General features: G+C 41.2%; 1 protein-coding gene across 2 annotated transcripts in view; it reads right to left on the bottom strand.

Annotated features, from left to right (window-relative positions):
* dclk1b (doublecortin-like kinase 1b) overlaps positions 1 to 14,628 on the bottom strand; it is a 65,635-nt gene extending 51,007 nt beyond the window's left edge. For both annotated transcript variants that reach the window (XM_072691516.1, XM_072691517.1), the window contains exons 1-3: positions 14,310 to 14,628; positions 13,340 to 13,719; positions 9,654 to 10,000 (exon numbers count right to left, since the gene is read on the bottom strand). In XM_072691516.1, the coding sequence (XP_072547617.1) occupies positions 9,654 to 10,000; positions 13,340 to 13,697 (705 nt within the window). In that variant the 5' untranslated portion in view covers positions 13,698 to 13,719; positions 14,310 to 14,628. The remainder of the gene's footprint in view (positions 1 to 9,653; positions 10,001 to 13,339; positions 13,720 to 14,309) is intronic.
* Between the last annotated feature and the right edge of the window lie 3,330 nt (positions 14,629 to 17,958).

The raw sequence follows: 17,958 nt of genomic DNA, 5'->3' as shown, positions 1-17,958 counted from the left end.
GCTAGGGTGTTGCTATAGTATTATAAGTGACTTGTTATGGTGTTGCTAGGCTCTGGACTGATGCTGGCACCTATAATTATTATAATTATTGCTGGTACTGGCTCACATCTGTGCAATCCAGGTTTAAAGATCTATCAGGACAGACCAGAAGTAAGAAGTAACCATCAGCAGGTTTTTCTCATGAGTGTTGAAAGCATGCTTAAGAGTTTTCTGCTCACAAGCTTACCAGAAAAATATCACCACCCTTAGTATGCTCATAAGTGTATGTGCTTGTATATAAATGGTGCATATCAGTATGTATTATTGACTGATGGACAAGAATGTCCTTGTGAACACTGACTCATAGGCACATCACAGACCTGGGTTCATATCCCTGCATTCTGCAAGCTGTGCAATGCTGCAAGAGGCAGGAAACCCCATTGATCCAGCCACATTGACTGAATCCAAGGTCTAGGGGAGTTTCAATGACACCAAAACCATGGTAAAATCATGGTAGCTCGCCTGACTTGTTAAGACCGTTCCTCCTGTCTGCAACTTCTGAAGTAATCTCAGAATCCTCAAAAGCAAATGACACTTTACTCAATCAGTGCTTCAGAAAAAGAGCTAATTAAAGCTCATTAACATATGGTGAATGACCCGGTGCCTCATTAAGCACTGAAGTAATAAAGAAGAGGGTCTGAAAGTGTTTACACACTCTGATTAAAATTTCATAATGGGATACAATCACAATATGCTACAATTTACAGTACAAACTACTATAGTACTTCTGTCAGCTTATTATACTGGTTATGACTGTATTTTGGACAGTAATGAATGTTTAAGATGTCCCCCTATGCCCTAAAAATCATTGCTCTATTCTATATAAAATGGAAATAAATGGATGCAGGTGGTAATTGTGGGCCCTGCATCTAATGAAATGTCTCTATAGCTGGAATTATCATAAATGGCAGATTACATGAACAGGGTAATTTTGAATATTGACGGTTTAAAGTGCTCTTACTGGAGCTGATTATTAAATTACGGAGCTGATTTGCTCTTGACTTTCAATCATTTCCAGATAAATTAGGATATTTAGGAATTAAACGACATGTCCTAGTGCTTTTTGCTACACGCTTTGTTTGTTTAAACTGAAAGTTAAATCACTTCTTTGTTGGTTATTGAGGTTTAGGATTTAGGGTTTTAGGGTTAGGGTTATAAGACTGTGGTATCTGGAATCTAGATGTTACAACAGATCCTTTAAGCCCATAAGTTGCAAGATGGATCTGCCATGGATCTGACTTGTTGGTCCAGCCCCTCTTATAAATAAACCGACACATACCTGGCAGACCTTGCCATGTAAAAGAAAACAGGACTCCTCAACCCTTCTTCAATCACTCAAATGCCCAGCTGTGATAATCATGTATCCATTGTAGGTGATTTTCCCCATTAGACTGGGGCAAGCAATGGAACTCTAGCTGACTGGCCTGCTACACAACCCTTATATGCCACTATCTCTCTTCTCTCCCCTCTGACAGTTTAATTCAGATGGAAAATTCAATGATCTCACTTTGACCGTGTATTTTAACGCATTGGGTATTGGCTATTTTAATCCTGCTCCAGTTCTGGTTCTTTGTTCTAAGTGATTTTGTTCATCACACCCTCTGGCATCCTCAAGAAGCCATTAACCAAAATTCTTCACCGCCGGGAGCTGCGAGTGTTCTCAGAAGATAACAAAACAAGAAGGTTTATAGTCTGCAATGTGGAGGAGGAGGCTAAGGCTAGCATACACACTATATCCCAAATCTACCCAAATAATAGCTCATTCACCCACTGTAACAGTTATTTCACATCACTAGTCAACAAACAACAACATCAGTCCAGAAGGTGTACCATTTATGGGGGCAGGTCTAACAAATAAGTAGGCGAGTCTGGCTCCGCTTCTGGTCACAGACTCTGGTGGCAAATTTGGACAGGTTTGGCTTTAGGAGATACGGCATCCAAGTTTTCTACAGCCAGTAAAACAAATGGATGAATCCATTTGAAAGAGTAGATTCTAATAATTCTAGTAATTTAGTAATTTTAACTAGAGATTTTATTGATTAGATTACAAAAAAAAAATCTGACCATCTCACTAAGCCTGGTTTTTCCAGTCTTCAACTGTCCAGTTTTGGTAAGCCTGCACCCACTTTTATCTGTTACTGTAACTCCACATCCTGACCACACTGTATTAAAAAACCTGTATGCATAGGCTATGAAGTTGCTCGTCACTTCAATGTGCTGTGAGGTCATATACAGTTATGTAATGGACTAGACTGTATGCCTATGCCAAGGACAAGGTCGCCTAATTGGATCCCAGCTCTTCATCCAGCTGGTACTGTTTGGCAGGCAGGGCAGTGAAGAGTCTCACTTTCAGAAAATGACCCCATATTACATTAAGAGTGCAGTCTGTGCACACCGAATGAAGCAGCTGCCCTTAGTTAAATGGCAATAAAGCAGAGAATCATTCATGAAAATGTCCAGAGCTGTACACAAACATGCCGTGCGTGAAAGCCAAACCAGGAGCTTGTACTCGCTGACATTTGGTTCATTCAAGGGCCATTGAGTCATTACACAGCCCGACAGCGAGCTATTACTCAGCTCCGGCTCTCTGAGCGAGGAGGAAGCGCTGCGGCCTAACCATCCATTTAGCTAAGCTCATTCAGGAGCTCTAAAGCCACAGCCCACGCGAACGCAGAAAACATCACCGAGCCGACACGCTTCCCAGCCCTCCGGAGAAGAGCCGTGTACTCTCAGACAGCCGGCCTCATCCGGCCTTTATACTGCATCCAACGCTGCCTTAAGAAATCCAATTAGCATGCAGACTAAAGTATGAGTGTGACTGAAGTGAGGTTTTGCAGTGTTATTCAGCCAAGGCTGCAGTAAATATGCAATATCCAGATAGACCAGAGGGGGAACTGGCTGGATTTCAGCCCTCAGGCAATAACTCCACCAGTGCTACCAGCACAAGGAGCCAAAACAAACATGAAGAATGAGTTTCAACCATGTTATCCACTCTCAGCAGCCTGTAGGAAATCTATTAACCCTTCACAGGTATCGCTAGTAAGTACTGAAGCGTGATGTAAAAGAATTTCTCATTGATGGCCCAATGAAACAAACCAAGGACTGTAGAAAACATGGACCGCACAACGTCTCTCAAAAAGAGAGCAACCACAGGTCTAGTGCTCTGCTGGCTGGCTGCAGTAGAATGTGTAGCTCCGCCCATCCCTATATGTTTCAATGACAAAAAAGCCCATTATACGCCTCATTGTCCTCCTCTAATTAGCCTCATCATCTCCAAATTTCAATTTTCCTCCAGAAATCAATTTCTAACCCTTACTCTGCTATATTGTAAAAAGGCGGGGCTACACTTAGGAATTAAGTGATTGACTGACTGCATTGGCTGGAAGAGACCATCTACAGGACCTGCATGGCGCCCTTTCTGTTCATTACATGGAGTAGCTGAGTTAAAGTGGAACACCCATAAGCTGGACTTTTCCTATTGGAGCATTCCACTTACTGGACAAACTGGGAATCCAGGGGGAAAATCTGCTCTGCTTCTGCTCTGTGAGCTCACTGAAGGTGGTTGCATAGTCTAGGAGAAGGAGACTACCTAAGATCTATCAAAGGAGTAGGCGCGTCTGACCCAGACTCTGGTCTCTACTGTGCAGACTCTGGTTGCAAATTTGGCCTTATTTCTATAGTACGGAAAATAATGAAACCACACCGACCATGTTTTCTACAGCCATATGAAAGAGTAGATTCTAAATTAGCAGAAGAAACATTAAATTGATGATTTGATTAAAAAACTGCTCACTAAGCTACGTTTTTACATTCTTCAACTGTCCAGTTTTTGTAAGCCTGCACCCACTGCAGCCTCAGCTTTCTGTTCTTGGCTGAAAAAAGAGGGGAACTCTGTGTAATCTCTTGTTGTTGTTGTTGTTGTTGTTGTTGTTGTTGTTGTTGTAGTCCATTCACCTCAAGATTGGATGCATTGTGTATTCTAAGGTGCATTTCTGTACCTCGGCCATTCCTTGTTACTGCTACACAACATTTATACTGGTTCAGCCATAGTTATTCATCATTTTATACATTTATTACAATCATATTTTCAAGAGGACCGCAAGATCTAAAACCAAACATTCAACCTCTAGGGCTAAATGCTTGCTGAGGCAGAGCCAAGGCAAATCCAGATCCACTAAAACCAGAAATAACTACAAAGTTAAAGCACTTGCGCACTCGGAGTGCTATGAACTTATCACTTATCCATCAAAAGCACTTAACCATCAAGCACAGAGGGGCCTGAGTCATCATATTTGAGCTCTAAACAAAGCAAAGAGTATCTCAAACACATGCCTGTCAGTAGATCCAACATTAATAACCTCCTAATGCCATTCGGTGCTACTCCTGATGAAACATTTAGTGCAACATGCTCGGAGCTGAAAGGCTGAAGTGAGGTAAGGGTATTGAAATGGACCCAACTGCTGTAAACATGACCTATGTAATGGAGTAATACACTGCAAATGTCCTGACCTGCTGTAAAATGACTGACCACTTCTTATGATACGAGGCTGTTATTTGAAATAATGCATCTGGGTTTGAAATGGGGTGATCACTATGGATTACATTACCATAATAGTAACAAATGGGGAAAGAAAACTAAATGGACATAAGTATTGGGACACCTGCTCATTTGTTTTCTTCTGAAATTAAGGGTATTAAAAAAAGTTTATCCTGCTTTTGTTGGAGTAACTGTTTTTACTGTCCAGGGAAGAAGGCTTTGTACTAGATTCTGTTCTAGCATTGCTGTGAGGATTTGATTGCAATCAGCATTGGTGAGGTCCGGATGCTGGATGATCACCACCCCACCTTATCCCCAACTCATCCCAAAAGTATGGGATGGAGAGAACAGTTCTTCCACTGCTCCACAGCTTTTTACCCCTCTAGCCCACGTCTGCCATTAGGAATGGTGCCAATTGGTCCATGTCTATCTGCTCTAGAGAGTCCTATTCTATTGGCAATACTTCTCTACAGGGTCTAGACAAGCTGAATGGATTCCTTAGAAGGGGTGTCAGGGTTTCCTCCTTGCACCGTGTGTGTGTGGTCTCTAATGGTTGATGATGCTGTGTTTTGACTTTGACTGTGACCAGAGCTATGTAGCTATCTGTAGGCCCTGTGATGACATTGTAGGATTGTTGGCGGCTTCTTTGCACATCTTGTGGTCTGCCTTTGGGCTGAACTTGCTAGGACGGCCTGATCTGACAATGTTGGCAGTTGTTGTAAATGTTCTCCACTTGTAAATGATTTGGCGGACAATGGAACGACTGATTTCTAATTGTTCTGAGATCTTCTTAAACCCTTTCCCAGACTCATCTGCATCTACAGCTTTCTTTCTGAAGGCCTCAGAAAGCTCTCTGGATCTGGCCATGGTGATCATCTTCACCCCTTACTCACTTCAACCATCAAGAGCAGACCAGACTAAACGTCTGAGGTTTAAATAAGACTCCAGACTCCTCCAGAATAATCCTCTCCAACCATGTTCTGATCATCTGCAGCTGATGTTCTGCTCCTGATTCTCATTCTACACATTTAAAATAGTAACAAATGTGAGGAATGTCTATTAATTGTTTTTTTACCAATTATTTTAAGAAATTTCTTTAGTTGTATGTGTTTAATTATATTCCCTCCACCTCTCAGTACTGTTAAAATGCAGATCAGGTGTCTGTATATTTAAATATGTTATAGAAAGGTTTTCAATGGGTGTTCTTGAATTTCTTCACATGACTGTACAGATACACTGATCGTTCATAATGTGCCATTCAAAAATGGCTTTGCACCTCTGTGAAAGCCCCTAGGCCTGCGACATCACCCCTACTGCACCCCCTCTGCAGTAGAGACTGTTTCCTAGCAACCAGCTCCGGCAACCTCACTGCCATGGAAACAGACAGAGGCTTTTTTTTCTCTCAAAAGGAAACTGTGACCACAATGTCTTTTGAAAATGGTACCAATATAGCAAAGGGAAACGATCTATAAATAGGAAATGATAGCTGATGGTTAAACAGACAGGGAGGTGGGTGGATGTTACCTATCAGACTCCTCCTCTGTCCTTCCTTTCTTTACAGATTGCCTCCCTCCATTCCTCCCCTGAAGCAGCTACCAACTACAGGCATCTCCCAAATGGTTTACAAAGCTGTTACTTGGAGAGTAATGGCAGAATGTGAGCGGTAAATCTAACAAGTGAATCCCTGAACCACCCTCGCCGACATCACCGCCCCGCCCGACAATCTCGGCTTCATTCACTCTTTATCTCTTGGATGTCCCTCGGTCTAGACTCAGAAATCCTCTTACATTTGCAAATAGAAAATGACGGAGCTTAGAGATGTAATATTTTTTGGATATTGATCAAGTCTGCTGGTGAACTGAAGGAAGATGTGGAAGTCCAGAACTGTCGAATACGCAAAATAGGGCCCAGTCAATTATCAAGCACATTCTTGCATAGTAAGAGGCCATAATAGAGGCATCAGTACAATTTCCAACTCTTTCATTTGGATAGTATACAAATGGGGCATTGCAGATATTTACCTTTAACCTATTAAAGCCTGAACCATCAAATAATTGACAAAAAACTGTATTTAAAAAAAAAAAAAGAAAAAAAAAAGGAATTTTTATCTGAAAACAGATAAATATAAAAATAAATACATTTAACTGAATTAAATGTGTGAAAAAAAGAAAATAAATAATAAATAAACTACTACGTTAGTAATTGTTGTTGTTGTTGTTGTTGTTGTTGTTGTTGTTGTTGTTGTTGTTTTAACAAACTAAAACATAATTATTTAACCCCTTATACTCTGAGTTGCCTTTTAAATTTGTTCTTTAAAAAAAAGTAATTTAAAACTTTTAAGTCTATGTGTATTTTCTGTTCCACCACGCATTAGATTTTGTTTTTATTCATGTAATTAAACAACAAAAAAGATTTATAATGACGTATTACTTTTTCATTTTTAGCACACAGATGCATTGGTTTAAAAAAAAACTCAAATATGATACACTTGGCTTTGAAGAGTTCACTTGCATTCAGCTAAAAGCCTGACACTCTCTTGCATCTAAAGACAGTTTGTCACTACTCACGAATAACTGTGCAGACTAAGAATCTTGCAGGGTTCCTATTAGCAAGACGGTAGAAGATATCTTTTGAGATTATTTCCCATCATGCTCCTGGTAAACACTGACAACAAAGGACCCCCTACCCCCCTGCAGAATGTGGACGCAACCCTGCTTAAATTAACAGGGGCAGCAAGGAGCTTCCTGTTCGGTGCTGGAGAGAGCTCACCAGTTGGTTATTCCCAATGTCCACATCACAATCTGCCGGAGCCAAGACTAAAAATGTGTGATAATTTATGATGTGATAATTTAATAGTATCACACATTTAATTATTAGACTGATTTTATTCCCAAAATGAGAGAAAGACTGAGTTAAGGCAGTAATTCTGACTACTTTACTCCAAACGAGATGACTGGAGCAGACTGTAACTCTAGCAAGACTTGTGTCTTGTGGGAGCATTGTATGTGATGAGGGGGATCTTGGTGAGTGGTGAGAAAATGTCAACATTAATAATAATATTCTCACAATTCTAAAATAGTGACCAATAGCAGGGAAAGAATATTATTATTATTATTAGTAGTAGTAGTAGTAGTAGTAGTAGTAGTAGTAGTAGTCATTATTAATAATAATATTCTCACAATTCTAAAATAAAGTGACCAATGGAAGGGAAAGGAAATAATAATAATAATAATAGTCAACATTAATAATAATAATATTCTCACAATTCTAAAATAAAGTGACCAATGGAAGGGAAAGGAAATTATTATTATTATTATTATTATTATTATTATTATTATTATTAATTTCCTTTCCTTTCCATTGGTCACTTTATTTTAGAATTGTAAGAATAATATTATTGTTAATAATGACTATTATTATTATGAAGAAGAAGAAGAACCCAGGAGCCTCATGTTTCATCCATTTCAACTGTATACAGTTATATTAACCACAAATATCCCCACAACTTCCAAGCTCCTAACAATATGCATTTTTCATATCACCTGAGCTCTCCCAAAGAAAATTTACCTATCATAATATTGTCTATGTCCCCATTATTTTCCACATTTATCACAGGTCAGTTTAAGCCAGTGCAGAGTGAGAAAAGGCAGGGAATTAAGCAATAAAGCCTCATGCTCTGAGCAAAAAGGCCAGTGGCAACAGCAGGAACCGTAACTGCTCAGCCGCTCCTGTGGAGACATGGAAAGGTCACTCTCCCCGTCAGCGTTCACACATATGGCTGCCACCCTCTGGCTGACCCCTTCTCTTCTCTCTGTATCTTCTTCTTCCGTCTCTATTTCCTCTCTCTCTCAGATTTCACCCTTCCCTCAGAGTTGGAGCTGAACTGAGGAGAACCACTGCTTCTAAATCCGGCCACACAGAGTATCTCCCAAACGGCCAGGGAAAAGCGGGACAGGTTTGAGGAGGAGGAGGAGGAGGAGAAGAGGAGAAAGCGAGGACACCAGTTTAGCGCTGGTCCTGTATGGCCGTCGGTGAGGGGGAACAGTGTGACCTGTTTGGGTGGATGATGACGCACAAGCAGCTTCACCTCAGAGAAACCAGGCCGCACGTCTAAAGGAGTGGAGGAGGATGAAATTGGGAGGCCTGTTCGCGCTGTACCTCTAGTTTACTTCTGAGCAAGACTAGCCCAAGCTTGTCACATAAAAAGCCAGGGTCATCTTTTATGGCTATTTGTGGATGTGCTGGTTATATAAGTCACTGTCAAACAGACTGGATTGAAAGCTGAATAGAAGCAGCCAATAGGAAAGCAATTGCACTCTCTCATGCAAAAGAAAACCCAACAGAATCACTATTGAAATGTGAACAGTTCAATAAACACCAAAAGCACCTAAGGGTAGTGATCCAACTGCATCGATTTCATGATGACCAATAAGCTAAATATCCGAGATGGCCAATCCTGGTCTTGGAAATCTACCACCTTGAGAAGTTCAGAACCAACAAACCTGGCTCTAATATTAAGAAGCTCCTTATGCATGTGTGTGTGTGTTCTTTTGAGAACTTGATCTGCAGTTCAGTGCAGTGTTTGATTTACGATAGAAGGCCAGACCACCTTGATGAGGGGAGGTAGGGCTGAGAAACAGCTCTGAGGAACAGGCAGAAGATGCAAAAGTGGTCAAGTACAGAAACTGGGCCACTGAACACAGAAGGTAGAGAGGCAAATTTTGGAATTGTACCACAGCATCAATTTGAGAAGGTCTAGTCCCATACACTCCTAACAGGCCTCTACATCTCAAGCCTGAAAAATCCTGGTCATCTACCACCCTGGTCCAACACACCTGGCTCTTATGTTCAGACACCTCTAGAGCATATCTCCATTATCTGGATAAGGTGTGTTGGATCGAGGTTGGAGCTCAGCTCTGCTGGGTGGTAGATGTCCAGATCCTGAGGAACAGGGAGCAGGAGGAACTTCAGGCATGGTCTTCCTTCAAAACTCCAGATATTTCATATCTCCTATTTCGGACTATACAGAATATCAATTTAAAAAGGTCTAAGAAGGTCAAGTAAGGTTAATGCTTACCATTTTGCCGTCCAATGTGTAGAGCCTCTTGACCGCTCCCGTGTCCAGCTTGATTGCGTCGGTGATGTCGCTAAGAACTTGCTCAAACGTGTGGGCCGTCTTCTTGTTGAGGAGGATCCGCACAGCTTTGCGAGGCTTCACCCCGCTCCGGATGATGGTCACCAGCTTGGGCCGGATAAAGTCCTTGCTCTCTTTGACGTCCAAGGAGCTGGCCTTGGCGCTGGCTAATGAGGGGGGAGCTCGTGAAGATGCAGGGGTCTTCACGTTGACCGACCAGTTGGGATTGACATTCTTGGTGTAGTCCAGTGTCTTATAGGGCTCTATTGATCCACACACATAGCTCTCACCTGTCAGGCAAACAGCAGTGTGTAAATGAGGGCTCCTTTCAGTGCGGTGTCAGGGCAGAGGAAAACACAAGCAGGAATACAAAGCCTTTTGATGGGCAATCTAAGGTGGTAATAATGGAGCAGCACAATGGCTTGAGAGGCCATTCGGTCAAGGTTAATTGCCCTGTTGAGACCAAAACTGGCCGTCTCCGTCTCTCAATTTCACATTCACCGTGGCTTTAAAAGCACTCCCGGTCTGAGCATGAATGGATGGGTGGGCTAAATATTCCAGTGAAATACTCCTCGGAAATGCAAAGCAGCTCATTCAATAAACCAAGGCTAAGCGCAGCTAGCTCCAGCCTGGGATGAGCATCTGCGTTCTAAATGGATTTAGGTCTTTAATTTATTACTTCACACAATGACACACATTCATATGCATGCAGTGTGTGGTGTGGCTGTAAAATAGTGCCATTAATAAAATATTCATGAGCAGTTTTAAGGGGTTTCTGTTCCATATGTGCCCATTAATTTACTGAGCGTAGGGGAGAATAGGGCACAGCCTACAGTAACGGGGGTAAAATGTAGCATAGATATATTCATAAATTGTAGGAGAACATGCTTTTGGTCAATCTGCCACATTGTTATAACCACATTCTCTGCAAATTGTCACAGCAATTTTAAGACTCACCCTGAAGACCCTGTTTTTGTACAATAAAAGTAATGTTTTTCATCGTGTGTGTGTGTGTGTGTGTGTGTATATGTATGTGTATATATATATATATATATATATATATATATATATATATATATATATATATATATATGTGTGTGTGTGTGTGTGTGTGTGTGTATATATATATATATATATATATATATATATATATATATATATATATATATATATATATATATATATATACACACACACATATATATATAATTTATTGTTTTTATTTTTTTTATTGGAGAATTCACAATATGGTTATTTTATAGCTGTAATGTAGAGCATCATTGGGATGCATGTAAATAACCCCCAGTGAAAGATACTCTGGTACAGCCTCCATACGACAGGGTTAGTTTAACACCGTGCTAAAGCAATTAAGCCTCCCGAAGAAGCCTGCAAGGGCCCGTACACTCCCATACACATGCACAAAATAAACTATATATTTCATATAGCACACACATGCACAGCCTCTTTCACTGATCCTGTTTATTTAAATGGTGAGATTTTCATACATTTATGATGGGTAGCTTGTTTTGTCAAACTTTGAATATTTTTTAATCAATAGATTGATTAATAATAATATATATATATATATATATATATATATATATATATATATATATATATATATATATATATATATATATATATATAAGAGAGAGAGAGAGAGAGATTCTTTTATCTTACCAGCTGCTGAATACACTCCACTTCATCAGATTATCAGATTATTTCTGCATCATAATTTAGCTTAGTTTAACTCCTCTGTACTGTGGTTTATTGCTGTTTGGTGTGTGAAATACCTCCAGGATTGCTACTTAGTTTCATTGTACTCTGTAATGACAAAGAAATCTGTAATAAAAGTTATCTATCTATCTATCTATCTATCTGTCTACAATATATGGACAAAAGTATTTGGACACATGCTCATCCATTGCTCATCTTCTAAAATCAAGGGTATTAAAAAAGAGTGTATCCTGCATTTGTTGGAGTTATTGTCTCTACAGGTTCAGGGGAGAAGGCTCTCCTAGATTATGGAGGAGCATTGCTGTGAGGATTTGATTGTATTCTGTGACAGAGTTAGCAACGTGAAGATATTGGATGATCACTCTCACCTCATCCCTAAAGTACTGGACGGAGCACCACTATCCATCATTCCAGAGAACACAGTTCTTCCACTGCTCCACAGCTCTGTGCTGGGGGGGCGTTATACCCCTCTAGCCCACACCTGACATTAGGCAGCATGGTGCCAGTAGGTTCAAGTTTATCTTCTCCAGAGAGTCCTATTCTATTGGCAGTACTTCTCTACAGGGACTAGACAAGCTGTTTGTGTGCATTTGCACATCTCTATCAGCAATGGTTGAAACTTAAAGTAGCTGAATGCATTTATTAGAATGGGTGACCACAAACATTTGGACATATAGTGTGTGCATATATATCTATGTATATATATTTTAGTGTCTATTTAAACAGTTGTTTAGTTACTGATGTAATTAGTCAATGATGTTCCAATCAATTAGGTGGTGATTTTCTTTTTTTATTACTAGTTGCTACTAATAATTAGCTTTAAATAAAAAGCTTTCCCTGATTAATTGTTGCTGTCACACAAAATCCCAAAACTCTAATGCAACACACCATGCTGGTCAAGAGCTAGCTCAATGTTTTTCCTGGATGACCAGCTTTCTAATCACCTTGACCATCACAGACCAGCTTAGACCATCTAAAACCAGCTACCAGCAATGACTGGTCTTAAGATGTATCTTCATACATCTGAGAAAATATATATATATAAAGCTATTTATCATAAATATATTTAAGCTACATTATATGCCCAAATGTTTGTGGACACTCCAGCAACTCCACAACTGCCAGATTCACATTATGTCAATTTGGGCATCTGTGAATCTGGCAGTTGTTCTTTCCATTAAGTAAATATTTCCTGATGGATGGACCAATAGAAATGCTCCAAATGATTAGGAATCAAATGTTTCTACTTTCCATTTCAATTAAGTTCAGATTTTTTTTTTTCTTGACCGCAACGATATACACAGATCAGCCATATAATCAGTACCACCTGCCTATTACTGAGTAGGTCCCCCTTCTGCCACCACAGCAGATCTGATCATCCGAGATCTGTACTCCACAAGAGCTCTGTAGGTGTCCCAAGGTATCTGGCACCAAGACGTTAGCAGCAGATCCTTTAAGTCCTGTTAAGGTAGGGAACCTCCCTGAGCATCAATGAGCCTTAGGTGCCTATGACCCTCTCGCCGGTTCACTTTGATCCCCACTGGCTACCAGGAAAACCCCCACAAGACCTGCCTGATGTTTTGGAGATGTTCTGACCCAGTCGTCTAGCCGTCACAGTTTGGTTTGTGTCTCAGATTCTTTCTGAACACCTTTATAACCTTCGAGAACTGACTGTTCACTCGCTGCCTAATATATCCACCCCTTAACAGGAGCCACTGTAGATGAAGATGACCAATGTGAAAAGGCAGTGGTACTAATATTATGGCTGATATACTGGCACATTTTCCATCAGGATTAAAAGTCACACTGTCTGAAAGCAATACCGGGACCGAGCAATGGACGTCTGGACCCACCGTCTGAAGACAGAAGACGGGTCCGTCTGTCAATCTTACCTTCCTCCAACTGCTCCATACTCGTGATCTTTCTGACCCCATCGATGGAGTACAGAGTGCGGACCCCCTGGGGCAAGTTAACGTTGTCGGACAGGGAGCGGGTAAGGTCAGCCAGGAGCGCGTCAAATGACCTGAACCTGTCCTGGGAGATGGCATACACAATGCCTTTGAAGTAGCGGTCTCCATTGCGGTAGAAGCGCACCTTCATGGCTTTCTTCTCCGTGCTGAGGGCCTGCAGGGTGCGGGTGCGGTACAGGCTGCAGTGGGCGCTGTGCGTGGGGCTCGGCAGCCCGTTGGCCCGGGACGCCCTTGTGGACCTTTGTGCTTTGTCCCGTTCATCAAAATGTTCCAGCTCCATTCTGGCCGCCCTGGTTGTGCTTCTGTGCAGGTTGAGGTAGATTAGAAGACAATGGGTTTGTCCTGAAGGTAGATCTACCTTATTGATTATCATATTGGGGCATTTATTGACTGCCAATAATCTCTCTCACACACACACACACACACACACACACACACACACACACACACACATATATATATATATATATATACATATATATCATCCCCATCTACTTCATTTTATATGGCACTGGGAATAGTAATATGCTTTGGGCTGTATAATGCACAATTCCCAGGCACCTGCATTGAGTACCCTAATTATTCTAAGTCTAAGGGAGGTGGGACAACAGACGTTATGCACAGAGCAGTCAATTGACATGCAGCACACACACACTTACACACGTTTTACACACTCATTCCTCTTTGATCAGCCTTTTAGATAAACACACGAATTCCTCCCCATTCAGAAGTTACTGAAGCCCACCCATGGCCATAAAAGGGGTACCGAGAGCAACCCACGGTCTCCTGCACCTGATCTGATGAATACCCCAAGTCTAAAGCCACCAGAAAACCAGATGTTCCTCTGACTACACAAACACCACACACACGATCAGACGAGCTTTTCACTTACTTTTCCACGCGGTACTGGCGAGCTGCGGTATCAGTGGGCTTGGTCGGTTCCCAGTTGCACCGTGTGATGAAGAGGGATCAGTCCATGGACATGCTGCTCGATGGTGCTTTGGCTAGCAGAGGCCGTGCATGTAGTAGTAGTGGTGGTGGTGGTGATGATGGTGGTGGTGGTGATGGAGCTGCCTTTGTGCCCTGCAGGCTGCTCCAGGAGGAGGAGGAGGAGGATGGGCTGCAGCTGGTGTCTCCCCCTCTTGCTGATTTGCATGGCTCCATCCCCCCAGTTTTAACGCAGCCTTGATGCACTACCACGCTGCGCCACCAGAGGGCACCAGAGGTCATAACTGTCTGCTCAGGTTAAATATGGTTATTTTTTAATCACATTAATTGTACAATTTTATTGTTTCAATTTTAATTTAAATAGTAAATCATTAATTAACTTCATCATTAATTCAATTTGCTGTAAAATTGAAGCATATTTTGGTGTAATGTTAGCATGTAGGCTACAGGCTGATTATAGTGATTATAAAAAATATCAAAATTAGTAAAAATTTACAAATTTAGTAAGCATGCTGACCTCAGATTTGACCCCAATCATTTGCCTCCTCTTACCCTAAGGCTGTTACCCTACACATTGTCCACCAATCATATAAAAACCCTCTGCAAAAAGCATATATGTGATCTTCCACACATAAAACATTTAGACATTGTATTATTTTATTCATTAAGATATTAATTATTGCCAGCAAGACCATGTTGGATGACCAGCATGACCAGCATGGCCAAAATCAAATGCAACACACACTATGCTGGTCAAGAGCTAAGATAACCAGCTAGCTTACCAGTACAGGGTATGATTTAGCCTGGATGACCAGCTTGTCAACAACCTTGACCATCACAGACCAGCTTAGACCATCTAGACCACCAGAGCTTTCAGCGGGGCACTGAGAGACAGAACATCTCACATATGTCCTACAACTAACTTGTCTTCATGCGCCTGAAAAAATCTAAAGCTATGCTATATAAATGTATTAAAGCCACACAGTATGTCCAAATGTTTGCGGACACTCCTTCTTATGAATGCATTCAGCTACTTTTAATTTGTTCTAATTTGTTTTCAAACTGTTCTCCGGAATGATGGATGGTGGAGCTATATCCAATACATTTGGGATGAGGTGGGATGGTGATCTTACAACAGCCTGACTTGACTAACACTCTTGTTGTTGCTCTTGATGCAATCAAATTCTCACAGCGATTTTCAGAGTCTAATAGAAACTCAACAATGGGCAGTCGAGGCAGTTCTCCAACAAAAGCAGGATCATTTTTTTCTTTTTTTCTTCTTCATACCCTTGATTTCAGAAGAGGTGTCCCAATACTTTTGTCCTCAAAGAAGCCCAGTTTTTTTTACAGACAGCACACAAACTGCTGAGATAAGAGGTTTAAACAATCTTCATGTTTTACAAACTTTATTATTTTTTAGCATTTAGAGTGATTACTTCTATAGAAAAGGTTGTAATGAATCATCAAATCAATATTAAAATGACATTACTGATGTATGAAAGAACAGTGCTCCACCCAATATTCCACTGTGCACAATATTCCACACAGACCACAAGGGGGCGCTAAAGACAACAGAAATGAGAGCTGTACTTTTCTCTCCTTTTAATCTCTCAGCCACAGAGAGCGCATGCCCCAGAGCTGCTTACATAGGAGACCTAGCACATGAGGATCCTGGTAATTAGTTAACAAAGGTGTCAGAAGTATTCCCATTCATCACTCAGGTAGAAGTGAGTGGAGATACGAGGGTTTAACAGACTTCTATAGAAGCTGAAGAATCAACCGAAGCTTTTTACTCCAGTAAAAGTGTAAAAGTACTGGTTTCAGAACCACTTCAAGTAGAAAAGTAAAAGTAATGGTAGGAAAACAAAGGCCGAAAGCTTAGGCCGCATCACAGGGGTCTATAGTGCACTACCCCCCCCCCCCCCTCCCCAAAAACCCATTTCTCTAAAAGCCATAATGAGGAGAATGATCTATTAAAATGTTGATGTTAAAAATGTTGGGCTGCACTAGGCTCCTGTTTCAGCTGCAGATCTGCCCATTGAAAATGAAGCATTTCAGTAATATCAGCTCTATTAAAGGAGCGTCTCTGTGCTCTACTGAGCATTAACATGAGCTTCATGGAGGAAAATATGAGGAGTCGTTGTCTAGAAGTTTTGTAAAGCTGCAGAAAGTCAGACTTCAGAGGCGTGTGATCAATAAGCTTTATTGGAATGTAAATGTGGGGCTCAGTCGGGACGTTTCACTGCAGCTCTCTTGAGTCTCTGCCACGGACACAGTCTTCATACTAGACTACAGACGTCTGCTGTGAGCTCGCTGGAGAGTGATGGGACGTGTGCAGGTGTGATGGATCTCTTACAAACCAATAGGGAGTCAGAATGGAGTCTGTTTATACTTCTCATCCAACCACGATCAGACTCTCACTTTCCGGATAGAGAGATTTATCTGGAGAGGGTTTTTTAACAGTGACGAGTCATGAAATGAAATGGGAGTAACGAGGCTGTTTTTAAAATGTAAGGAGTAGAAAGTTCAGATAATTGGGTGAAAATGTAAGAAGTAGAAGTAAAAAGTCTGAAAAATAAAGAATTACTCCAGTAAAGTTTAGATAACCAACATTTCTACTTAAGTAAGGTTGGGCAGTACTTGGACTGCATTACTGGACACCTCTGTTAGTTAATAAGTGGATCAGGCCTGCATAATGGAAAATGTGCACAGTGTGTATACATTACATCTCCAAAAGTATCCGGACACCCCTTTTAATTAGTGAATTAAGTTACTGTATACACACACAATGTTTGGGGGAGGGAATTGATCAAGGAACGATTCTAAGAGCCTGTGACTGGCGGAGGGCCTCAACATTGTATTGAGTAGTGTAGGAGCTGTAAGGCCCAGTGTAACATTGTTTTCATTGGGGCCCAAATCCCTGCCAGAGCCCCTGTGTCAGCCCCTGTTGTACAGTATGTTATAGAAGGCTTTGCCTGTATTTATTATGCATTACAGTCTCCTGCTGTTTCATCGTAAAAGTAGCACACTGTGCTGGAGGAGCTTGTTCATTACTCCACAGTGAGGGTCTTTAAGGTGCTCTGTAGTGATGGAGCGGAGTTTGGGATCCACAACTAATCACCCATCAATACTTGACCTCACTGATCTACTATAAGAGACTTTTCCAGATGATTAGAGGCTGTTTCTGCAGCAAAGATGGGTTTAAACTCCCTGTTTATGTTCTTCATCTCAGACGAAATGTTGGGTTCTTCCGGGGAAAATGTGTCTACAAACTTTTGGACATGTAGTTAGTGTGTGTGTACAGTATATTTAATCTAATCTGACATGGTAGTTAATAGGTAATTTAGAATACAATAAAAGTATTTATGGGTTTAATGAGGTTGGTTCTGTAGGTCGAGGGAGGTGCTGTGGGCCTGATGGATGAAGATTAGCAGTTTCATTTCTCTGCTCATGCACACCTGGTGCAAGTCAGTCAGTTAATTCATGGCTTTAAAGGGCCTAAATTCTACACTTTGCCTTGCCTTTCATATCACAATCATAAAAACACACTTCTTTCAGAGGTTGTTTTGACCACTGACTGTCCACCAGATGTC

Source organism: Salminus brasiliensis, chromosome 11 (genome assembly GCF_030463535.1).
Source record: "Salminus brasiliensis chromosome 11, fSalBra1.hap2, whole genome shotgun sequence".
Taxonomy (NCBI): Eukaryota; Metazoa; Chordata; class Actinopteri; order Characiformes; family Bryconidae; genus Salminus; species Salminus brasiliensis.
Note: the sequence above shows the minus strand (reverse complement) of the source record. Positions and strands in the feature narration are given on the sequence as shown.